The following is a 25115-nucleotide window of genomic DNA, read 5'->3' as shown; positions in this document are numbered from 1 at the left end:
AGGGGCCCCGGCAGGGCAGAGCGAGGCAGAGGCCGCCGCACCCCACGGGGCTCAGCCCGGACACCCCCCCCGTCGCCCCGCTCCGATCAAGCGCCGGGCGGGTCGTGCTGCCGCCGGGTGCCGAGCCCCGGCCGCCGGGCCCCTTCCCCGGCAGGGACCGGGCGACTGCCCCCCCCCGCCCCGTCCGCGCTGCCCGGCGCCCCGCGGAGCCGGCCGGCTGCCCCCGCCCCGCTGCACCGCCCCGCGCCTCCGGAGCAGGGAGGCAGCGCCGCCACCGCCCCGCCCGCCGCCGCTGCGCGCCGGGGCAGGCGCCGAGCAGGTGGCCGCAGGCAGCGGGCAGCGCCGCGGCATGTGAGCGGTCCCCGACTCGCCGCTCGGCCGCGCTCCCTCGGGCAGGCAGCACCAGCCCCTCTGCCCTCCCCTCGCCGGGCCGGCCGCGGAGGCAGGGCACCCGCAGCGGCAGTCCGGTGGCGGCCGGGGGCTGAGCGCCGCGCCCCGCCGGGGGGCGGCCGTGGCGGAGGGCGGAGAGGAGGAGGAGGAGGAGGAGGAGGAGGAAGGCTGCGCGGGGCCGGAGGGACGCGGGAGTCCCCCGGCCGCGCAGGATGAAAGTCACCGTGTGCTTCGGGAGGACGCGGGTGGTCGTGCCCTGCGGGGACGGGAACATGAAAGTTTTCAGCCTGATCCAGCAAGCGGTGACCCGGTACAAGAAGGCGATCGCCAAGGTGAGGGGCGCGGGGAGCGGCGCCCGCGATCAATATGGCGCTTCCCGGAGCGGGGAGGGAAGCGAGGGGGAAAGTCCGGGCTGCCCCGCTTGGGCGGCGGGAGCGGGGCCGGCTGGCGGCGGCGGAGCCCTCCGGGGAGCGTGTGCCCGGCGCCGCCGAGGGGAGCCAAGGGGGGGCAGCAGGGCAAGGCGGGGTGGTCTCCGCGGCGGCCAGCGCGGCTCTCCCCGGCCGCCTGGCGGGCCTCGGCCCTTTGTTCGCCGGTGCCTGGCGGCGAGGTGGCGGCCCCCGGGGGTGTCGGTACGGGGGACGCCCGAGCCCGGCCGGGAAAGGGGCGCGGGGGCCGGCGGTGCCGGGTCTGCCCCGGGGCGGGCGGCGGGGCCGAGGCGCCGCGGGCCGGGCGGGAGTTGCCGCGGAGGGCTGGAAATCCAGCCCCAGGCTTCCCGGCCCTCCAGGCCCGGCGGGGAGGGCGGTGGGAGGGGAGCCCGCCGCAGGGGCGTCCGGCGGCACCCCGCGGGCCGCCCCTCCGCGCTGGACCAGGGTCCGGGGGACCCCCGCAGCGGCGCGGCCACCCGCGCAGCCTCCGCGCCTGCCCCACTCCCGGGGGGCCGTGGGGAAGGCTCCGCGTGTGCGTGAGGCATCCGCGGTGCCCCGGGGTGCGGGGAGCGCCGGCCCGGCCCGGGGCGGGCTGATCCCGAGTGCCGCCTGCGCTCCCTCAGCCCCATGTTGAAATCCCTGGCTGTGGGTGTGCAGGCAGTTGCACACTAGGCTTTCCCTCCATGGGCAACTTGTTGGGCTTTGTTTTTTTCTTTCTTCTTTTTTTTTCATTTTCTTTTCCCCCTGTACTTTCTTCTTGTTGCTGCCAACTTCTTTTTAATCAACTGGTTTGTGGGACAATGTGACCGTCATTGGCTGAGAACTTGAGCAGTGCCCTTCCCCTTTGCTCTACCTGATCCATCCAAGCAGTTGAGTGTGCTCTTTTTCCCTTAGCCCTGCTGACACGCTTCACACTTCTGAACCTGGAAGTTTTGTTGTGGCAGTTGCTCGCTCCCAGGCTGAGACCTGCACCAGAAGGAATATTGTGACCAGAATATTGAATGATTTGAAGTGGTTCCCATGAAAATTTTTAAGATCAGCTTTCTCAGGGAGAATTCCAGTTGCTGGAAGGAAAAAAGTAACTGAGGTTCGCAACACCTCCCCAACTTGATTCCTGAAGAACATGGTTTTGGAGAGGACAAACACATTCTCTCTGTATTTTATTATTCCTCTTGTAACACAGTTGTGATTCTGGCTGGAAAAAGAGTAAAATGATTCACTAGGATATGGCTGTGCCTGCATGCCAGCTGTTATTTATATATGGCAGTTAATGCATATGGTAATCTACCTGCACGTAGGGGGCAGCGGCCAAAACTGCCTTTCTGGTTAAGGTAAACCAGTGAACAGTAAAGTGTGTCCCTTGGGGGAGCGCTGAATGCTTCGCTGGGCCATTCAGATCAGAAGTGTTTGCGGAATTCGTTCATCAGTGTTACAGTGTTCATAAAATTAATTATTTTGATGTGTTCTAAAACTGTGGCCCTGAGTAACTTGTGTTGCGCTGGAGTGCGTCCTGGTTTCCAACTGTTAAATTGCATTAAGGGATGGCAATTACATTCTGCAGTATAAGCCTGGAAGTGATTGCAGTAGCGAGCACAGGAGAAATACATGCCAGTCACCAGGAAAAGGTTATGTCATTGCAAATGGTGTGGGTTTGTTCAGGAAAGAAGCGGCCCACCTGTGGAAACCTGAAAAAATCAAAATGTAACTCTTCTTCAAATATGCCCAGGTACTTACTGAAAAGACAATTTGAAGAGGTGCAATCAGACTTTGGCTGTCCCTAGTCCCTGAAGCTCCCCGATCCTGGGTTTAGAAAGACACAGAGGTTTTTATTTATTAGTATTTATATGGTAGTTATGCTGTATGCCACTGGTATGGACTTGAGGTAGCTGTAATTGCTGAGATTGTTTCTATTATATGGAAGTACTGTGGTTGAAAACACAGTAGCAGAGTCCATGGGCTTTCTCTGACTGTTTTATACAGTCACTGTCAAACCTTACTTTTAACTTAGATTTGCTGAAGATTTTCTGCGGCGATGTTTAGGTAGTAAGGAGGTGGTTCTAAGTGTCTCTAAGTAAATGTATAGTGCTGTTTGCTGTGCTCGCTGTAGAGTAACGTAGTAATTTTATGGTTTCAATGGCAGAATTTCGTAGATGACTCTCTTTTTATAGCAGTTAGGTGGTTTTTATCTCTATGCCAGTGTAGCAAATGAGCAAATCTTCACTTCAGAAAGAGACAAGAGAAGGAGACAAAGTAATTCCTAAACTGAGAGGATGAAAGTATTTGTGTACATATGAATGTACGATCTGGCAGCTGGTATCAAGCTGACACTGAAATCTACTTCACCACCACTGTGCTGCTATGGAAAAAAGATGTATTTGGTGGAAGATTATTCAAAATATTTGAATTAAGTTTATGGTTTTCATACTTACAGGAAAAACAGCATTTCCTATCCTGCAAAAACGTGTGTGTCTGCTGTATGCAGCAGTCCTTCGGGAGAATTACTTGAAGCCTCTGAGAACTGAGTTGTCAGCCCTTCTCAGATTACCTCCTGCTTTGTCATGGTTTCCAGGTTGTGATTAGCAATAAGCAATCTGCATGGCGAGCACTTCTGATGTACCTGTGCAATCGTGGTGAGGCAGTCTGGCATCATGCTTGCACAGTGCCAGGAGCGAGTAACTTCATAATTTGACCTCGGCTTGAGTTTTTCTGACTTGATATTATTTAGGTTGAGTAGACGTGGTGAGAATGAAAAAATACTTCTGGACAATAATCCAGAAAATAGTAAGGTTCTCCTCTCTGTAAAATTTTAAGACTTAAAAGCATATGGATAGCACACCTAGTTATGGCAGTTCTGGATGCAATTGTCTTTGATTAGGAGTTGTAAATCTTAAAAAATTCATTCTGGATTAACACTGCTGTCCGTACTAAATCTTTAGGTGTGGAATAAGTTATTAATAGGATAGGCCGTGCTTGAAGATTGATCTGTGTAAAGTGTATAGGAAATCTTTCTGTTCCTTTGCTTTTATTCCAAAAGAAGCTTTGTGTCTTAAACGTGATACACAATTTGCAGAAAAATGTATGTGGTGACCTAACAAGTGAATGATAAGAGGTGTTTGAAAAGTCCACCTTGTCCAGGGCAACTGGAGCGGGCAAAAATCGATCACGCTTATTGAAACCTTGTTTGCGTGGTGGCACAGTAATGATGCTCTGTTTGCGTGGCTGGACGGGCGCAGGCAGCCTCTGCACGATTTCTGAGTGAGTGTTAAATGAGAACACTTTGGGCAGGGGGTATCTGGGCTGAGAAATGGTAGGTGTGTTTCCAACCACCGCTGGTCAGGGGCTGTGCAGGTTTTGTGTTGATGTAGTTCTGCTTATGGCTTCCTAGCAATTAATTTGATAATCAAAAAAATGCTGGCGAGAAGGTAAGAGGCATTTTGAGGAGTGGAGGTCAGCCACACCTGGCTTAACATTAGTGGCGAGAGACAACGTGCTGCCCCAAAAGGGAGCAGGCAGACAGGCAGTTGAGATGAAACGTATTTATTGAGTGGTTGACTATAACCTAGTGTTAGAATGTGGAAAACTTTCATAAAAATGATGTATCAAGTAACCTTCATCAAAAAGAATTAATTTTTTATCCTGTCCCTTTGGATTGATCTTCTTGTAGCTAGAGACCTTTCTGACTTTTTTGGGTGACTTTTGACAGTCACTGTAATCTTTGTTGTGCTTTGGGGTTTTGGGAATATCGTAAGCATTTCACCTTTTATTTTCTTGGATATATAAATAAGCATGCATAGGTAATGGGTAGGTATAATTTTTTTTTTTTTGACTTTCTAGCATTATGATACTGTATTTGAGTGATGTAAATGAGCACAGTAAACAAGAATATGAAGTAGGAAATCACCGATTTACAGGAGTTGTTCTCATGTTCAATCCCTGTAAGGATCATTTGGTCTCTATGATAGTTCAGTCTGATGTTCTGCGTATCCTGAACTTGTTCCTAGAGCTTGAATATAACCCTCATTTTCTAGTTAAAATAAGTAAATTAACAGTTTTCTTGCTGAATCAAAAAGATTTTAGGAGGACTCTTCTGAGACACCTGTCCCCTTCCCCTTGCCAAATGCAGTGATGAAATGTTCGGGGATTTGTGATGTTGTATGGAACAATGCTTGAATTGTTAGTTTAAAAACTGTGGTACGTTAATATTTGTGAAAAGAAATTGTAATCTGCTCTTTGATAGCATTTGAAGGCAGTCGCTGATAAGAGACCAGAACTCAAGGAAAGTTGGCTGTGTAAGCAAATGTGTAACAGGTGTCTGATGACCATATTCTCACTTAATTTGTACATAGGAAACTCAGGCCACCCAGAGCTTAAAGCTCCAATGCTTCGGTAGCTCTGATGTTCATCGGTAGGGAATTGTGAGAGGGGAAGGTTGTAGTCTCAATGAATGTGTGAAGCTTTTTTTTACCCCGTTTTTGATCCCCCGCCCAGTGCCAGCTTGTTTGCTTGAAAGTCATCTCCCAGACAGCAGGTTGTCTTCTGGGAACAAAATGGTGACTTTGATACTTTTTATGTTCTGCAGAGCAAACAGTTTCACAGTTGCTTGTGAGTGTGTCACTGGGGCATCATTCATAGACCCTAATGTCCAGGGGTGGGTTGATAGGAAAATCTGCCCATTTTACTTGGGTTTTGTACTGGTCTCGGCACGTTCCCTCTGGCTGCTGGGTTTGAGCACAGGCTTAGCTGGTTCCTCCACAGTGCCCATGCAGAGAGCCCTTCAGAATCGCAATGGAAACACTCATGCGCAATAGTGGTTACATTTAGCATAAAAAAAAAATTAATTTTTTTAAAAATTAGATTTCATTTTGATATCTGCATAAATCTTGAGCCTGTTTTAAATAGAAAGAAGTCTTATAGACTGCTTTCAGAATGTGTGGGAATTTTCTTCACCCCAAAAAGGAACCATAAACCCAAAAAATCCTAAAAAAAACATGAACCCTCTCACCCCTGCTGCTCAGTTGACACCACCAGGATGAAGTCTCTGGGCTCTGCATTTGGTGTTGACTGGGTGGTATTTCAGTGATTTACCTGAGGTCAGCCAGGATAGCCCAGATTCCCTGGGATGCTGGTACTTTTCTTGACCTCTTGGCTGATGTTGAGCTCCCAACAGCGGCAGTGAAACCCAGCTGACTGGCACCGTCACTCTGCTGCAGTTCAGTGGAAGCTATGAACAGCAGTAGAGAGCTGCTAATTTAAGGAACAAAAATACTGAAATTGGTCATGGTTGCTTTGCCTTTTCCTGCAGGTTTGGGAGTTGATGTTGGGAATGCAAGGCTACATCTTGCATACAGTGACTTAATTCCCTCCCCTCATTACAGAAAACTTCCTTTTAACCACTTCTCACCAACTCCCTTTGTGTTTTCCTTTTGTTGTCCTCACCTGTGAGTACAGGTGACTCTCACCCATTGCACCAGAAGTTGCAGGGTGAAGGTAGGAATGAACCTTCAGATCGAGCGTGGCAGCAGCCGCAGAGGTCCCTTGCACGGGGATTTTGCTGTTCGTCAGTACTGTGCCTGTGGGGACCTGTGACTCAGAGGTGGGGACCTGCATGAGCTGTGCCGTGCCCTGGGGCAGGGCTTTGCAGCAGCCTCTCGCTGCCAGGTCTTGCCTGTGTTCAACCACCCGTGGTGCAAAGGAGGAAGCTTGTCTTTGGGAGGCCCGAGAGCCATGCTGGGGCTGTGCCCCTGCTATCTGAGCAAACAGGGTAAATGCTTTTTGAATTATCCAAGGCTAATGTGGAGAAAGAATGAATTCTGTAATGCTTATTGAGGAGCATAAAAAGTGGACAGCATGCGAGTCCTTCAACTTTGAAAGTGTTTTCAGCAAAGGGTACGTGTGATGGTACCACTGCTGGCTGATGCGCGCAGTACCTATCTTTAGCCAATCATTGCTTTCAGCTTGGCATTATGTGGTTTCTCAGTATTTCAGCATTACTTAACAGTGATCGAAGCGAAGTGTGTGTTAGTGGAAGAATGGCTTGAGAGTGATTTCCCTTTGAGCAAACGCAGCGTTTGGCTGCTGTGAGCAATTCCTGTAGCTGAGGGGACGACTGCGAAGGAGCCTGTGAAAGCGCTCAGCACGTCTGGAGAACAGGTCCTGGAGGCAATTTGGGGTTTAGGGAGTTGCCAACCTTTCTTCTCCTGGGCGATAGCCTTCCACCAGTGGAAAACCATCTGATTCTCATAGCACTTTACACTTTAACTTTGGTTATAACGGTCGCAGATGTTTTAGTTCTGTTGTAAAAACATCACTGGAAGTAACACTTTCTCAGTTGTACCAGACTGTGACATCTTTTGGTTGTGGCACATTTAATCTGATAAAATAAGATGGAGTAAATGGGGGAGAAATGCTGGTGATGCTAGTTATACAGAATACGGTTCATGTAGCTTTAAAACAATTTCCTGGTTCTTCAAAGGAAAACAAACCTTTTCATCCAAATATAAATTGAATGGATAAAACATGCAACAATGCTGAACCAATGCTTATGTATATTGAAAATAAAGTGGAATTCTTCTAACATCAATCCAGAGTATAGCACAGATGTTCTCACTCAGAAATATTTTGTGAGCAGTAAGAAAATAAAAAGTGGAGCAAAAGTATTAAAAATTCTGCAAGATACTTCAGGGCATCTGTGCTTTATTTTTTTTTTCCTCCTTTTTAATATACATTATATATTTTCCTTGCTTCTTTGAGGTCATTTTACTGTAATGCTCATCAAGTTTGGTACTGGAAGATAGATAAAAAAACTACCAAAAAACCAAGCTGCCTTTGAGTGAAGTTATATAATCCGGTGGTGCTTTTTAAAAAAATGAGAAAGAAAAAAAGAATACAGCAGCACAGACATACACAATACTTGCCAAAATGACTAATATTACTAGTGAAAGAGAAATGAGTCAAATTCTGAATTGGGGAAAAAATAATTTTAAATTAACACTGAACATTAGGGCCTTTTTGTTTTTGAGATAATCACATTAATTTCACTTGTTACAAAACTTTGGCAATGTCAGATTTTTTTACTACTGGTAGCCTTAGTTATTTTCTCAGATTGGTTCCAGATATTTGTTAAGGCAGAAATAATTTTAATAATTATTGTGTTGCAGTATTTGCTGTTGTCCTTTTTTTAATGAGGTAGCAGGTATATGACCGTAACTTATTTCCTACTTCAGTCTCTTAATGTAGAGTGATACATGGTAATAACCTATTTAGCCCCAAACGAATGAGAAATGTACTAAAAACTAAAACTAATCTACTAAAAACTCTTGGACTAGATCCCACACCCTACATCTCAGGGCCGGGGTCTCCAGTGGAGGAGACCAGTTTCCAAAGGCCAGCCGTGTTTCAGCGCGAGGGGCTGCGACTCTTGCTGCACAGGCAGAGATGAGCGTCCCGTGGAGCTGGGTCCCGGGATGCTGCTGTGTTCCTGCCGCACACCACGCTCTGGTGCTGGAGCAGCTGGCTGGTGTCGCCTCCTGGATCCTTGTGTCTCCAGCTCGGCAGGACTTCTGTGGTAACAGAGGCAGGGCCGGCAGAAGGGAAGTGGCTGTGGGGAGAAGGGTGGTCTTCTGCAGGGGAGGAACAAAGGATGGGATGTCCTTGGAGACTGGCAAAAGGAAATGCTTTTGGGGTAATGGTAAATGGATGTAAGTCCTGGTGCCTTTTCTTTCACTTGAGAGGGAAACAGGAGTTTGCATGGAAGCATGACAGTAATGAAGTAAATTAAGTACTGACAAATATAAAGAGCTGAAGATGGGAAGAAACTGGTTAACTTGGTACCCTGGAGGTAAGTGGTCAATTTAGGAAGAGGATAAAAACTTGACCTCAGTGGCACAGCAGATGTCACCCAAAAGGCTTTCTTTTTAAAAGGAAACCTGGGGAATTTATTATAGGTAACTTCCCTTTCTGGGCAATAAGCTTAGTGAAAGCAGTGAATCTCTGATTTGGTAGGGAAAATAAACGCTATTTTGGAAAGCGATGTCACATTTTTGGACATACTTTCCACATTCTCTCACACTCAGCCCGCTGCTGATGCAGCGAGATTTTGAATCCTTTGCAGGAGGAGCGAGCTGGTACATCGTTAGCAGTTTTCTTTTTAAGTGGCCACATTTATAGGAGTTTTTTTTCCGGGTATGCATGTCTTTACAGACTCAGAATGGCAATTTAAAATGTTTCTGGTGTTCATGTTGTATTACTAATAGGAGGAAAAAAAAAGTTATGTGGGTATACAATGTTTTAAATGGAGATAGGACTTTTGGGAGTGCCTGTATGTTTGTTTGAGCACCCACTTAGGTGTTTTCGTTTGTTTGAAGAAATGTAGCCACACTCACTAAATGAAAAAGTAGTTTCACCTTACCCCATCTTTTTTGCATATGCTTTCAAAGTTGTTGAGTTACTCGATCTTCCCCCTAGGCAAAGGCCACATAATGTTTTTTTCTTCTCTGTTAAATGTCAGAAGCAATATCCTACTTGTGAGAAACTTGCAAAGATACACTTCTTTGTGCGTATGATAAGAATGACTTTGTTCCAAGTTCTTGGAATCCTGAACAGGAAGGAGCAGGAGCAGAATTTAATGAAATACGGAAAAATTACTTCTAGGGATGCTGGAGTGTCTCTGAGACCAAGTAGCCTGAAAGTTTTGTTACTGTAACAACTTAAATGACAGTTTAAAAAAAAAAAAAAGAATAAATTGGAAGCCTCAGAACTTTTAGCTTCTTTAATAAACCACTAAGTGGAACAGCAAGGCTTGATTTAATTTGGTCTGTCCAAGAACCTGTTGTACCAAATGTTATTTGCATTTTTTTAAGTGTGCATTTGTTTGTGTTGTCAGTTTTTTCCCCTCTGCCTTCCTGTGAAGACTGCTTGCCCGCAGCTGCGAGCGCTGGGAAAGCGGCCAGCTACCAAGTACCAAAAGAAGAAGAATTTAGGCAGCCGGGCTGCGGTGGCCAGCCATTCCTGGTGAATGAGCCTCTGGCCTCTATGCCCCATGCAGCCTGTGGAGATAAAGAGGGAAAGGATTTTACCCCCCCTTGAATTTGTCTGCATCTTTTGGCAGTACCAGGCTGCTGGAAGACTGCTAGCCTGAAGTATTAGGCTTTGCTGAAAGTTAAAAAATATATTGTGCAACTGTAATAATTTAGTCAATTGGAGAGTAGTCATCTCCATATCTCTCTCTTGTTCTGCTAGATAGTTCTGCCTTTTATTATGGAGAGATGAGCGCTGGGTGAGAGGAGTAATGCTGCTGCTTTCTGTGGGAGGCAGAGCAGCCCGGCCGTGGCCGTGGCTGTCCTGGGCTGAGCTTCCCGCTTCCGCAGGGCTCCTGCGAGGGGGCTTGGTGCTCAGGCGGCAGCTCAAGGTGAGGTTGTGTCCCGAGTTGATTGTTTAATGCTGATGAAGATGCTGCTTCTCTTGCTGCACTGTAGGGCTGAGATGACTGGAGACAGGGGAAAGGAACAGCCCCAGCGCAGGAGACTCCTCTGCTGTCCTCGCTCTGTCAGAGTCCTGTCTTCTGGGCAGGGTGCAAGTTCAGAGTGTGGTTTCCAAATCCTGTATCAAATATATTTTCCTGGCATTAAGAATACTAATTTGAGAAGATAGGTTTGATGTTTTCTGCCCTGAGTTTCCTTAACAGCAGCTTTTATTGTTTTTCCTAGTTTTTCTTCAAATGAAAAATAGCGCAAATAAAAGTGGTCTATAATAATTCCAGAAGATTTGAAGTCCAAACTAAGAAATTGCAGGAAAAGTGGACTAAGTAAAATAGAGTTTTTAAATTAGCAGTTACCTGTTAGCATAGGCTCTGTGTTGTAACAGCCAGTGAACATACTTTTAAATGTCTGTAACTGTGTGGATGCAAAATATTTGTATGCTTAATTGTTGTCATTTTTAAAAAGAGAAAACCATATTTTCTAGACTTAGCTAACCTGCTCTAAAAAGAAAATATCACGCTTTGTATGTAAAATAGTATTTATTATCTTGTGGTTGTATTAGGCAATAGAGTAGTCTCACCCTGTGCCCAGCAATCTCTCAAGAACATAATGCTTTTGGTAAACTAAACCCAGATGTTAATATGTGTGAAATGTTACTGTAATCAATGTCTTACAAATCTCTCCTTTATTAGTATAGTTATAGTTGAAGTAAATTCCTGATGACTCTTCTGTTACTTTGGCATTGCCACTAAATAGCTATTGTTAGCGTGAAGCCCCCTGCTAAATTGGAAGGCATGGATAATGACTATCCAGTATTGTATCTTCTGAGGTTTATAAAATATTTAGCTGAAAAGGATCCTGGTCCTCACCCTGTCTCTGTGGAGGTAAGAAGTTTCCTCTGCTGGTGGAATTCCCTAGCTGGGGAGTGAAAGCAGCAGCGAAGGGAAGCTAGCTTGTACGAAAAACTAATTTGTGCCGAGTTAAATATTCTTTTGATATTTGAATATGAAGTAATTAGCTTGGATGTACCGCTGTTTACCTTTTGGGATTTGGAGAAGTCTAAACAAGCAGCTAAAGGGAACTGTATCATAAATCTACTTCTGAAATATTTTTTGATGATCGTGTATTTCAGACTGAGACTAAATTGGCTTTTTGTGATGTTATTTTTCTGGTGGCCAGTGAATGGTGGGAGAAGTGCTGAGCTAAATGGTTAAGGAAGGGTTTGGGCAGTGGTCTGGTGTCTTCCTGCAGACTCAATGAGGTGATCGGATGGGCCATGGTGGGAATCCCCTTTCTAAAAATGGGCTCAAGGTGGGTGTGTAATTGCTTACACATGGATGCTACTCTTCTGACTTTAAAAAAAAAATTGTAGTTTGATATTTACCATAACCATCTACAGTACTTGAGTCCAATTTATAGGAAATGGTCTATTTTGTTCCAAGTTACTTCCATTTTGTAATTCAGTACTTGCTTGGTCTCATAGAAGAAAATAAAAAGTGGGATTTTTTTCTTTTCTTTGTTTTATGTGAAAGTTATTAAACTATTTTGAATCTGTAGATCATAATAGCTAATTTTGTAAAGTGTATGTCCTGTTTTACGGGTGGTCTGTGTTTCACTTTATTAGAACCATGTATTATGGCTGTGAGTAGACAGTGTGTAAAGACTGCTTTAACTCTAGCTGCCTTCACAAGTTACTTCTGATTCAGTGTGCCAGGGTTTTGTTGCTTTCTGAAAGGCTTTGTTTCCAAAGGTTGGTGGATGCCAAAGACATTGTGAATAGAGATCCATTTTAGGACACAATGAGTACACATATTTTCTTGATCACTTTTGGAGATTAAAGTTGTGTGTGGTACTGAAATTAAAAAAAAAAAGTTTTTCTGTAATTAATTAATATTTTAGAAGGATGCCATTTTTCAACCAGAATTTTCCTGATGCTTTTTCCAAGAAGTATGTTATTCCTTTCTGACCTCGTGCGGAGTGTAGTAATCACTTTCTGTTTTGTGTTACTCTGCAGTGTAAGCTACAAGCAGAGATCTGAAATCAGTTTATAATAGAGTCCTTTGCAGCCTGCTTTTCACCTGATGAGCTGCTTAGAAAGCTGGCCTTCGCTGAAGACCACACAGCCTCAGATTTGTAAACTGTGCCTAGTTGCAATAAATAGGGGGATCTGTTCTTTGCAATTGCAAATTGTGCTTTTCTCAGCATCAACAGCAAAGGGGAGTCAGCCTGGTGCTGCTCACCTACCTGCTTTGCAGTGCTTGGGGAGCTGTAAAATCAAACACTGAGCTCAAAGATGCCAAGATTTATCTGTTTCAACTTTGTAGATCCCCTCTCCCTCCCTCTGGATAAGAAGGCCTACAGATCCAACATGATGTATAAAAGCAAAGCTGTGGAGTCCTCCTCCCCACGTCTTGCATCTTTATATGTATAGTTTGTTCTGCAGACCAAATCATCACACCTGCTACCAGCTTCCTTCAGAGAGCAGATTGCAGCCTTGCAATTAAGTGCTCCTGAAGTCTGTTGGTGATATGCCAGCAGCAGGACAAGGCTTTTAGCTTCGATTGGCTCTGCTGGTTTGCGAATGTTGTTAAATAGAGAAGGGAGAAACAAAATATCAGAGTAATTTTTAAATAAATGTAAAGTAAATCGGCAGAAGGAAAAAGTGGAACTTTTTTTAAAGTGTGAATTTTAATGCATATTACGCTCAGTATAGGAGAACTCCAGTAATTAAAACTAGATCTGTGTTCTATTACTTCTTAGGTTACTTTAATGGTGATGAGACTATTTAGCAAGTGCTTCATAGCACTTTTCAGGTAGTTTTTTATAGCTGTGTACTGGCACAGGACGTGTCCATTTGGGAAGCCTTTGGAAATCAGCTAATAAAATCCACTTGAAATTCAAATGTTTAAAAGCATGGAGACTTCTCCTCTTTGTGTGTTTACTTACACCGTTGCCCTGGTCATTGCCTTGAACCTGAATTTCCAGAGCTGTATCCAGACTCAGTGCCGCTGAGCTGTGCTTGCTATGTGCCACACGGACACCAGCTCTGTTACTGCAAGGCAAGCAGAGGCTCTGATTTGCAGCATGGTTGGGCTGCCATGGCATATTCCTCTCCAGTAGGTTAATGTTTTTTTATAGCTTTCATTATAGGATGAACTACTTCAAATTGCCTTTATTTTTAACATGGAGGTAAGATTATGCATGCAGCTTGTGCAAGTTGTTAGTAAAGACCAACTGTTTTGTCTCCCTGCACAGTTAAAAGATTAACTCTGCTGTAATTCAGAAATCGGAGTGTCTCCAGAGAAGTTTAATATGACTTCAGTAGTGTATTGTAAAAAATTAACCAGAGGTACTTTTTTTGTGATATCTATTCCTCACTCCATTTTAACCAATTTCCAAGTGTACAGGAACCTGAGATATGGAAAGAGGTATATGTAGAAGTGAATAGGGGAGACTACAAATGCTGTGGTTAGGATTTAAGAAAATGGTTGCAGTGTCTTTCAGTTCCTTTCAGAAGCATTGGCTGAATCCTGTGGTGAAGATAAAGGAAATATCTAGTTAGTTTTGCTTCACTGGTGCTGTGAGTTGAGAAGGGAAATGTATCTGTCAATGCCCTGCTTTTTCAGGTGTGAAATAGGGGCACGGAGTGGGAACGGGCTCCTTTTAATCACTGCTCTCCCAAAGCAGCCCCGCATTAACTGGGAAGTCCTGTAGGTTTATTCCAAATACAGATGATGGAGAATGGGAGCACTCACCTGGGAGCAGCGTCCTGTATTCCTGTGGTTCAGTTTCTGTGTGGATCTCATTAGCTGCGTTTTGTAACAGTATGATGTTAATTGCAGCGAGCGGATACTTGCATAAAGTCCTTCTGTGGTTTTTCTTTGCATCGTTGTGTTACCTTAGGAGAGAGAAAAGTACTTTGCTATACCGGTCCTCTGTGCCACAGCACAGCTGTGATGCACCCATCGGTTACAACAGCGTGCAACACCCAAACTAGGAGTGAGGAGATGGCTCTCCAGTGCCTTCTCCTCTTAATTTGGTAATTTCCTTCTGTGCTTCACCACCTTCTACCTTCAAAAACCAAATCCGCAAACAAACGTTATAGCGTGAGTTTGGCAAGTACGTAATTATCCCCACGGAGCGCATGGAGAAGGGAGACATGGGAGGTCGCTGGCTGGTCCAGGACCACACAAGCAGTTCGACACCAAGCTGGAAATAAAGTGCCGACCTGCTGACTCCTTAACCGCAAGACTATCTTTCCCCTCTAGTAAGGATGTGGTAAAATATTGCTGTAGTTAATCCTTCTGCTCTCCTGTAGCTCAGGCTCTGTATGAAAAGACACCACGCTTCGACAAGCTGAAAAGGGGATATCTCGTGGTAATTGGCTGTTGGAAAGAAAGTCTCTTCCTCCTAGAAAAGTGTGGACTCCACCGTGTTAAACTGCTTAATAGTTTCTATTTCTTATGTAATTTATTTCAATGTACTCATACTGTGGTTGAAGCTTTTATATAGTAATCTGTACTTGGCAGTAACGATGTTGATTCCAATATTGCATGCTTGTTTAAATGTTTATAATTTACAAGGAAAGCAAAACAAAGGCTTATGTTTGACTCTTAATATAGCTATCTAAAGTGATTTATTAGTGTCTTTATTTATTTTATTTAAGGCTAAGTGACACACTGAAGCCAGAAGGAGATCCATTAGTGATGTATTTGGCTCAAATATGAGAAATTTAGGGAATGAATAATATTGATCTATGCTAGTGAGATTTAAATCTGGTTTTGGTTTTTTGGGGGTTTTTTTGTCTCATTAAAGTGCTGTAATTTTCTTCTAATACAGAAGAGTTGAAAGTAAGATGGTCACGGGCAAAAAAATCTGAGGTAGTAAGTGCTCTAATAGTGTTCAGCTGATGCTGGTAAGAAAGAGTTGCATGCGTACACGTTTGTTTTAGATTGATGGGGTTAATTGCCTTGGTCTCAACTTTGCTTGTAGACTACTGTGCTGCTGATGCTGATTTAAAAGGAACTCAATCTACCAAAACTTTTTAATCCCTTCTGCATGCAGTGCTGAAGAAAGCATGTTTTCCCCTTGTAGATGTAAGCTTTCGTGATTATAATGTCATATTTGAGATCTCTATATTAGGGATAAGGAAACATGCAGAGCTGCAGTCGGGCTGGAGGGAGCAAACAGGGGAGTGCTTGCTATTGTACGTGTTAAATAATAATACTAGGCCCTGCAAATTGGGTTAGGGTGCAATTATAATTTGCAATATTACAATTTTTTAAAATGACCATTTTGAGTTTAGTAAAGGATGAATTATTCTTTTGTGTTTTAAAAAACACGCTACAGCACAACTACAATTTATTATTACCACTTTTGTTGAAGCCTTCTGGTTCTGTTAACAGCGGTCATAGTCATCGTGTTATCTCCAGCATTTTGCAAAAATGCAGCTGGTAGACTATGCAAATGGAAGCTTTTACTAAATAATTTTAGATGACATTATAACCATTGTTTATCTTTTGCCTCTAGACTTTGTATTTTCAAGTGACTCTGTATGCCTTTGAGAAACACGCTGTTATTAGGCATGAGGACATAAAATGCGAAGTAATTTCTTGAAACTGGCTAGCCTGAGAGATTTCAACGAAGCCTAGTTACAAATATCTCTAATGATTTACATGCATTATTTTGTGTCTCTTCCTTGTTGTGGCATATCCCTCTTATTCTAGACATGTCTTCATTAGAAAGCCCTTGTGAAAATAAAAGCTGCTTATATTTAGATTTAACTATCCCAAAGTTATCAGTGCTGATGCTTTGCTTCCTTTGCTGCCTCTGGAAACAGGTATTTCTGAGCTGTTCAATGGCATCAGTGTTCTTAGCTTTTTCATCAAAATTAATTCTGTTCTACTAGTTTCTAGCCTCTACTATTTTATTCTGGTGCAGTTTCCAATTCTTGCAATTGATTGTTGCATGACAACGTCCCCTTCCCTTGTACACACTATATATATGCACATCAAACGCTCCTGCTTCTCGTTTGTTATTAAGTTAGATAATGATGCTATGGAAAGAAATCCTAGAGGAAGTAGTACCTCAGTTGTGGTTGTTGCTTCAGCTACTGTGTCTTGAAGTAGAGGAAAGAAGGAGGTGGTCTGCAAGTGCTTATGAATGGTGTGTAAACTTCTCTTCCTTTTGTCTGCCACACATAAAAATATATATATAATGTTTATATATAACTTTTTTAGGTCTTCTGGCTGTCTTTTAGGCTGTCTTTAGGCTTCTTTTTTTGCTGTCTTAAACTCAGGCTATTCCCTATACCAGAACAGTAATCAAGGAATTCTGTACTGCCATTAATCTTGCATCCTGATTACATGAGCTGTTCCTTAAGGCATGCAATAACAAAACAAAAGGGGTGGCTGGTGTGCAGGAATGATTACAGCAGCGTGCTTTCTCTCCAAACTGTCGTGCTGTTATGTGCCGCACTGTTCTTCAATGCCTGAACTTGCCATGCGAGGAGGATGTGGATGGACAGATTTTTCAGCTACCAGCAGTACTGTCATGGGAATCCTGCAAATGCTGCCAAGTCAGGAGTTGTAACAAAAAAGTTGAGTTTTATTGAAAGCAATTGAACTGCAATGCATGGCGATGAATGAATACGTGGTGGTAGGACTCTGCCAGTTCAGGTATTGCTTCTTTTCTGTTTGCCTTGTAGTTTGTACATGGCATGTGTTTTCTAAATGGAAACATTCTGATAATGCTTTAAGAGGATATTTCTGTGTCTGTTCTATCCCAGGATATATTTATATTGAATTTGTACACCATTAAATGACTTTAAACTCCTGTGTGTGCTTTTCAACAGCTAGAGAACTGTTTTTTTTGTGTGAACACTTTGACTAATGTTAAGAGGATGTGTAGTCAGCATTTCAGCAACAACAGACAGAAAATGCATTGGATGAACTTATTGCCAAGCAAGCTGGATATAGAAATCAATGTTGGGAAAACCAAGAAATGATCAATGTGAAGGAGGGGAAGTAATTTAGTTCAAAATTTAAGTAGATAATTGTCTACATTATACAACTATCTGCTTTTCACTGAAGTACAAAGCCTATAAAATCAGGTACGTTCACTGATTTACAGGTTGCTCAAACATGACTGCGATCTGAGTCAACTGAATTTCTTTCATAAGAGTAAGCGACATATCCTGAGGGTCAGAAACACTGAAGGACGCTCCTTTTGTGAATCTTATGTTTCCAGATGGAAAGGGAAATGTTCTCATTTTTCTCCCTCTTCTTTTTTTTTTCTTCCCCCCCCTCCCCAGAATTGATTGTAGCTGTAGAGCTAACCAGGGTAGACTGTCTGCTTTCACAAACGAAGCACGCTTCTGCATAATTGTGCTATCTGCTTGCCGCTTTATCAGTCCAGGGCAAACTGTTCAATCTATTTTTTGACAGCACCTCCTTTTTATTACACTTGCACAGAGTACAGGCTTGGTTGTTAACATTCAGCTGCACTGTACACAAAAAAATAAATAGAAGTCATCCCAGCTCTATCTGCCATTGAAATACCTTATCTGCTTTTCTGTTTTAAAAAGCCAATTCACATTTTTCCTCATATCTCATCTGTAAAGAATAAAAACTTTGCAAACATCCTGCAGTTCGTGCTGTATGAATGAATGGAGAAAATAGTCTGCTGTGTGTCTGGAATTTGATATTTACACATTGAATCTGAAAGGTAGAGCATCTGCAAGAGAAAACAAAACTACTTTTGAGTCTTGGGATGAGCATATATGGGACCAATCCCCAACAGGAGAATGATTGCTCTGTTGTGGCGTGTTACGTGTTCAGGGTCACATTTGGTTAGAAACTTGGTAGAAACACCCTGAAATCAGCAGAATTGCGTCCGGGCAGAGGGATCTGCCAGTAAAGCTCTTAAATTCTGAAACTAAACTCTTAATGGTATACACTTAGCATTATATTACTTGTAATTTCTTCAGGCAGCAGCTTGCAGTTGGATTCATATCATATAATGAAATCTGTGCAGTGTAGCTCCCAAGCATGAGCAGAGGTGGCCTTGATCCCAGGGTGACCCCGTGCGGTTCCCAGCTCTGAGCAAGGCTGGTGCTTTGGGTATGGCTGGATCACTGGGGATTACTGGTGTGCACAGGCAGCAGGCGATGGCAGTGGGAAGCAGAGACAGAAGGATGTATTTGTACTAAGCCGTTACATGGACTGTCCGTGTCTGTAAGCCTGCTCTTTGGAGGTGGTGAATGTCACTGATGTCACTTGCTTGGGTCACTCTGCAGTAATACCCATGGAGGGAGGTGCTGCATGGGTGATTGTGACGTCCAGGGCCAGAGAGGACCTTATTCTTTGTTAGCCTGACCACGTGTCATTGCCCTTCCCGGAGTCCCTGTGGGGTGACATGCCTGAGTGAGCAACAGCCTCTCCTGATCACCTGTCAAGAGAAGTTCCGCAGAGATGGCTCTGCTGTGGTTTGAAGGACCTCTACAGAAGTTGAAGCCAATGCATTTCTAGGTGAATGCCCTAGTGAGTAATTTTCTTGCTACTGAGAATGTGCAGTGTATTCCCAGTCCATTTTCAGCCTTGTATCAGGTCTTGAAGCTAGCGTGCTGGGTCTTTGGTCTTTAGGAGCAGATTCTGTTTGAACTTTTCTAATGGCACTGGAGGTCCCCATGAATCAAATTCTGTGCCTGTGCATACTTGCAGGTTCTGTGGTGGATCCTTCCTCTTCTGGATAAATAGTTTAAACCAAGTATCATCAATATGGAAACTGAAGAGGAGAAGGGTAATGTGGTAAGAGAGTACATTTAATCTTGCAATGGCTTCTCTTCAGATGCAGTCTCACTGTCTTTATTTGTGCTCTGGATAATCACAGGATTGAATTTCATTGGATTTCAGTTACAGGAACAGAGTCCATAATTAAGGACTAAAGTAAATGGTCCTGAGGGTCAGGTTACTGCTGTTTTGAGGAGTTACTTAAGTGACTCTGCTTAATTTTTGTTCAAGGGTTGAACTTTTATTAGTTTATTTTTAAAATTGTCATTCTTGCACACAAATGCAAAGGCCCTGCTGAAGTAGATTTTTGTTGCTGTCTTATCTAGGAACAATTTGAGTTTTGCTCTCAAAAATCCCCAAAGTTTCTAGAATGTGTTTGGAGTGGCCCACTGAAACATGTATTAATGCTTTCTTGTGATGGAGAGACTCCATACGAGTGCCATTTCTCTTCAGGGCGCAAGAGTGGTGTTGCATGGAAATGCTCAGTTATTCAGAAGTCTGGCTGCCCCATTGTAATAGGTTGGGTTGAACATGCAGTTTGGTTTTGTGGTGATTTGGTGCTGCTGGCTTCAGCTGCTGTAGGTAGGTGGCTTGCTTCCCCTCATGGGCTAGGGCTGAGATTTCAGCCTTCTTGCTGGTCCAGGTGGTGTGGTCCCAGTGAGAGGACTGCTCTTCAATTGCTCATGAATCATGTGAGCATAAGGATCCACAGGATGGCTACCTCTTTTCTAGAGAAAGAAATCCACAATGATGTAAATCAGTAATTTTTTTCCTAAATTTTATTTTCTGCGGTTCTTCTGAATCACTATTCATGAGCAGCGCACATGCTTTCTGCAGGATCTCTGCCTTTGCAGCTTTGTGCCTACAAATGTTAAAACGCTCGGTCTTTGAGGGAAACCTGTTCACTGGTGAGTGGAGTCAGCGATTCAGATAGCTGTTTGCAAGGGCGAAAGAAAAACCAGAAAATCTGAGCATGATCAGCTTTCACACAAGAACTGAAGTTCATTTAGCATTCACAAACATTGGTGTCTCTAGGCTCCCACAAACGTGCAACGCTTGCTGCTTTAGCAATGTGCACCTCTTGAGCAAGTGGGACGGGGAATGGAGCCAGCTGGCTCTGCATTTGGGATGAGAGATCTAAGAAATAACAGGTCTCACAACTCCACATGCTCAAGAGTCATTGCAATGGTTACTTTAGCACATTTATCCATTTTATATTTTAGAATTAGGATCACGGGCAGTGACTTCTCAAGATTTACATTTGCATAGCCTTGTGCATTGACAGCTGTTCTTCAGTCTCTAGAAACACATACTGTATCTCATTGCCTGGAAGCCACCTCAGGTACACAAGTTGTCCTTACTCATTTGCTGCACAGAAGTGCTGTAGTAATTGTAATAGAATAAGCTTTCAGATATTTGATTGTAATCAAGTATTGGCTATCTCATGCTCTTTGCTAGATATACCCCTTCCCCCCAGTGATTTAGGTCAAAAATTGCCCATTTGCAGCAATAAACATGATTCTGAAGACTAAACAAAATGTTCATTTTAACATGGGACATGTTATGTTTCCTGGACTGAGTCTTGTTAGAGAATATCTAGATGCCTCCTGATATTGCTGTTTCATAAAATTAATATTCATCCCCCCACAAGTCAGTAGTTTTTGATAATCTATTAATAAAAATACCCCAAAACTTTACTATCTTGTGTAGTTTCTCTTTTTATTTAATGAAATCATGCCAGACACCTAGTGAGCGCTCTGAATTTACGTAATACAAAATGTGAATCATTGTGAAAGAAACCAAACCCATTATCGTTGCTGAGGGTAAATGCACTGCTGGTTAAAGGTGTATCTTTGCAGTCAGAAGCCAACAATAAATGAAATGGCGAATCAGATAGCACAAGAAATGAGTCAGGCAGCCAGCCCTGTTCGGGTGAGGGGGCGTGCCTGTGGACTCTGAGCACTACAGGGCTGTGTGGAACCTGCAGGTGTGTATTGAGAGAATATGTTGAACTTACACACTCGCACCGGGGTGTGAGTGTATACCAAGGTGTCTGTGAGAAGGAACGAAACGGTCACGTTGCCTCCAATAGGGAGAACAGAGATGTTGAATTCTTCATGGAAAAGGCTTGTACTTGTCAGGCTTTAGCCATAGGGAGTGTTTGTCACTATTAAGCCTAATGTCAGAGTATGTGGGAGCTGCTGCACATCGCTAGATGTGCACACTGCCATCACCAAATCCTTACCCTTGTTTTTGTTTCATATTCCATACTGAGAATTAAAACCCGGTTTGGAAGAGTTGCCCAGGTTGGGCTGTGTAACTGCCAGGTTCTCTTGAATATACTTTAGTAGCACAGTTTCTTATATTGAATGCTGTTGCTGCACACAGGGACTCTGCACAAAGCTCTAACTGCAGCTCTTTTTCTTATTGATGTTACAAATCCATATCCTCATGCTGAGATAGGTTATGTCCACGTCCCTCACCCCAGCAGTTTGATGTGTAGAGCAGAGTTCATGTAGCCTAACTGTTAATCTACCAGGTTGGTGTCGACAGCTGGTCTGGGCACTACAAGCTCTATTTAGAGGTGCTGCAGAGAAATACATCATTTTAAGATGTGATTCACCTGGTCCTGAAATAGCCATGTGAAATACCTCAGTTTTTAGAGTTTGGGAGCTATGCTGCAGCATGCCTGCAATTACTGAGGCACACACGCTTCCAGTGCAGACTGTCCAGATTACTCCAGTGGATCCCATCCATTATGTATGTCCTCTTGTCACAGGGTCCCTTTTACACCAGTGTGTGATCTTGCTGAATGGCTGCTTGCTATGTGTAAAAGTAAGTATATGCATGGAAAAAAACCCAAGCTACCTCCCCAAAAATCTCTGCTGCTAGCTCATTGTGTGGTCATGGGCAGGTGGCACTTTTTCTTTACCTTGGATAAAAATGTTCTTGGCTTGCAGGATAGTGTGAGGGCTGGACGACGCCTGCATGAGATTGTACTTCTCAGCTCATTGCTGAAGTACAGGCTTCTCTGTACCCTGGGGAGTACTCAACTCCACGGAGCTGAACTATATTCAGTGAGAAATGCTTCTTTGTGTCAGTTCTTGGGAGGAGGGATGAGGATTCCCCAGCTCCTCCCACTTGAGGCATTCACTCTTATTTCATCAATAATTTGACTTTTTTTTTTTTTTAAGGTCAGCTACTTATGAATCAAACTGTTTAGAAAAATCATACATATATTTTTCTAAATAAACTAATAAGTTCAGATAAGCTTTCCAAACCCAACAGGTATTGGTTCAGATTCAAAAATGGAGCCTAATAACCTGTTCATATCTATCATCTAATTTTTTTTCTCTTTGCTGCTTCCTAGTTGGGTAAAACTTAACACTGACTTCATTACAAAAGGTAGAGGAAATAATTTTAAATTACTTATTTCAACCAAATAATGCACTGAACTGAAATGTGTTTCAAGACCTGCATCCATACTCTTTCCACAACTTTAAAACTAGATAGCTAAGTGGCGACGGGATAGAGACAAATGGGTTTTACACATGCCTTAATTTTTATATATGAGATGTGATGAATAGATACTGAGAGCCCTGGAAAAAAGTGCAAGAGAAGTACCAGGGTTGTATAACCACTTCTGTGTAGTGAAAAGTGGTGTCAGTCAGATACGTAGGCATGTTGCAGCAGATCTAGAAGCTATTTGAAAAGAAATCAGGGCAGTTGTTCCTTCTAATGTAAACATTTTGTAACTCTAATTAAAAGTATAAGAAGAAAACGGTTGTTCTTGCAAGTAGGGAGTTGTTATATAGTGTGTTGGGGGAAACAAACTGTATTGTTTTGCAATTTATGTAATGTAATTTAAAAAAATAATGTTCTTAGTGGAATGCCCTTATGGATATAGTCAGTGTCGGGTAACCCTAATCTACAGGTAACCTGTTACAAAGGAAAGCAGGTCTATAAAGTTGCAGGCTGTTACTTGCACTGTTTTGAAGTAAAGTCGAAGCTAATGGCTTGGCAGTATTGGTAAATTTGGTAGTAAAACTTTTTACAGTTCTTTATAAGAGTTTAAGGAGGAAATATTTCATTATATTTATAATGTCTTGGCATAAATATCTTCACACACAGTCAAGTTGTCACTGTGTGTTGAATTTGAAAGTATTGGGAGGTGAAATACTCATTTGCGGTCTTGAAGTGCAATGTTTCAGTTCAGGATGGACAGCCATCAGTTTTGTACCACTGCTAGTGTTATTCTTGAACAGAGATTTTTGTAATCCATATTGTTATAATATTTATTGCTTGCATTGCTCAGCAAAATACTGAGAGTTGTTTCAGGTCTGTGAACCTGTCCCTTTCCAAGCCTGCAGTTTACTACTGAAAGCTTTAACTGCCAGAGCTGCGTTGTGTTGAAGTTACAGAGTCTGGAAGATGAAAATAGATTTCTGTTGGTTGCTTTGCAAGCCATGTCTTCATCTATGTCAGCAGTGAAAAACCCTACTGCAACTTGATGGTTCTTAGCCTAGTGATCACAAAATCCTTTTAGAAAGACTTTTTTAAATTAAAAAATCCTCCATAAAACCCACCTTGTTTCTCAGAAGTGGGTACTGGTATGTCTATTGGGGAGCTGTCTCTTTGGTTCAGCACTGCTTCTCACCATAATCCTCCATAATGCCCCTCTGTGTATCACTGGTTTATTATAATTGTTATTCTTCCCAGTGTGGGTCTTACCCAGTGTTTTTCCCCCTGCTATTTAAGTATGTGTTTGTCTGTTGGGTTATCAGATGAAGTGTGTGTGCTGGTGGGCACTGTGCACTCAGGAACAGAGTGGATGTTTTAAAGCAACTCTGCTCCTCAGTGCAGACAGGCCCTGTGATCTTTACCTTTTCCTCCTCAATTTCCATTTGGCATTTTCCTGCGCTGTCCTGGTGAACACTGATGCTTATTCCTGCATGTACTGAAATTCACGTACAGCATTGTTAATGTGTTGTGAAGCCAGAGGAGCTGTTTACAGGATGAAGTCGGAGCTGCTCGTGTCCTTAAAAAAGGTGCTTCACAGCTGGGAGAACTTGTTTCTGCCAATCCATCAAATAAAGGTGCTGAATTAAAGGTGACAAATCTGAATTTACAACATTTTTCCTCTGGGTAGTATGAACAAATACAAAGTATCATGAATAGCAATTACCATGAAACAGTAAATCTGGATGTGGGGAGTCAGCGATCAAATGCCAGAGAACCCATTGGTACGGCTCAGCACTGTGGAAGGGTGAAAGCTGCTTTGCCGTCTGCGGTGACCTGTGAAGCAGTCTGGATGGCGCGTTGGGTATTCAGGGTAAATACCAAGCACCTTGCTGGTGCGCAAAACTTGCCTGGTCAGGCCTTGCCAGCGTGAAAGTTCATACCAGGTAAATCCTAAAATTCCAATTTTAATACTTACTTCCTTGAAGTTTTTAATTTCTCAGATTATTCACTTCAGACATTTGCACAAATTTGAGGTTCTTGGAACTCTTGCTGTGCCAACGTTGCCAGGCCGATACAAGTGGGCTTTGAATGTCTTGAAGTTAATAGCAGTTTGAAATGAAGTATTCAAATTAGCAACTCCCAGCCTTAATACGGACTGCTCTAAAATCTTTTATGTTCTGCACGGTGGATGTTCAACATAGAATTTATTATGAGTTATTTAGGATGTCTCTGCTCATTAGGTGCTGGTATCTGAGTGAAATGAATACTGCTATCTAGCATTGTAAAAATATGTACCAGCATCGCTGCTGGCCAGAAGGAGGAATTCTTCCTTCCAGGGAATATTTATGAGGCGTATTTCTTTCCATTACATTGCATTCAGATGTTGCTTATTTTACTGTAAGTTAAAAGATTATGGGGGGAAAAAACAACATGGAGAAACTCTCAGAAACTGTTAGGAGGAATTGTGTACTCTATCAGGGAAGCTGGTGTACAGTTGCCTGCTGTGATTGTGCACTTGGCTTTCTCATTTCCACCATTTCCTCTTAATTCAGAGTGATCATCTGCCCTCTCAG

At 43.3% G+C, this 25115-nt stretch overlaps 1 protein-coding gene across 18 annotated transcripts in view; it reads left to right on the top strand.

Moving 5' to 3' along the window:
• Positions 1 to 271: 271 nt before the first annotated feature.
• The window catches only part of PARD3 (par-3 family cell polarity regulator), a 463724-nt gene continuing 438880 nt past the window's right edge, over positions 272 to 25115 (top strand). For 11 of the 18 annotated variants that reach the window (XM_075746548.1, XM_075746547.1, XM_075746540.1 and 8 more), the window contains exon 1: positions 272 to 722. In XM_075746548.1, the coding sequence (XP_075602663.1) occupies positions 603 to 722 (120 nt within the window). In that variant the 5' untranslated portion in view covers positions 272 to 602. The remainder of the gene's footprint in view (positions 723 to 25115) is intronic. The other 7 variants (XM_075746549.1, XM_075746538.1, XM_075746533.1 and 4 more) reach the window with 1 other exon arrangement.

This window comes from Balearica regulorum, chromosome 2 (genome assembly GCF_011004875.1).
Source record: "Balearica regulorum gibbericeps isolate bBalReg1 chromosome 2, bBalReg1.pri, whole genome shotgun sequence".
NCBI classification, from domain to species: Eukaryota; Metazoa; Chordata; class Aves; order Gruiformes; family Gruidae; genus Balearica; species Balearica regulorum.
Note: the sequence above shows the minus strand (reverse complement) of the source record. Positions and strands in the feature narration are given on the sequence as shown.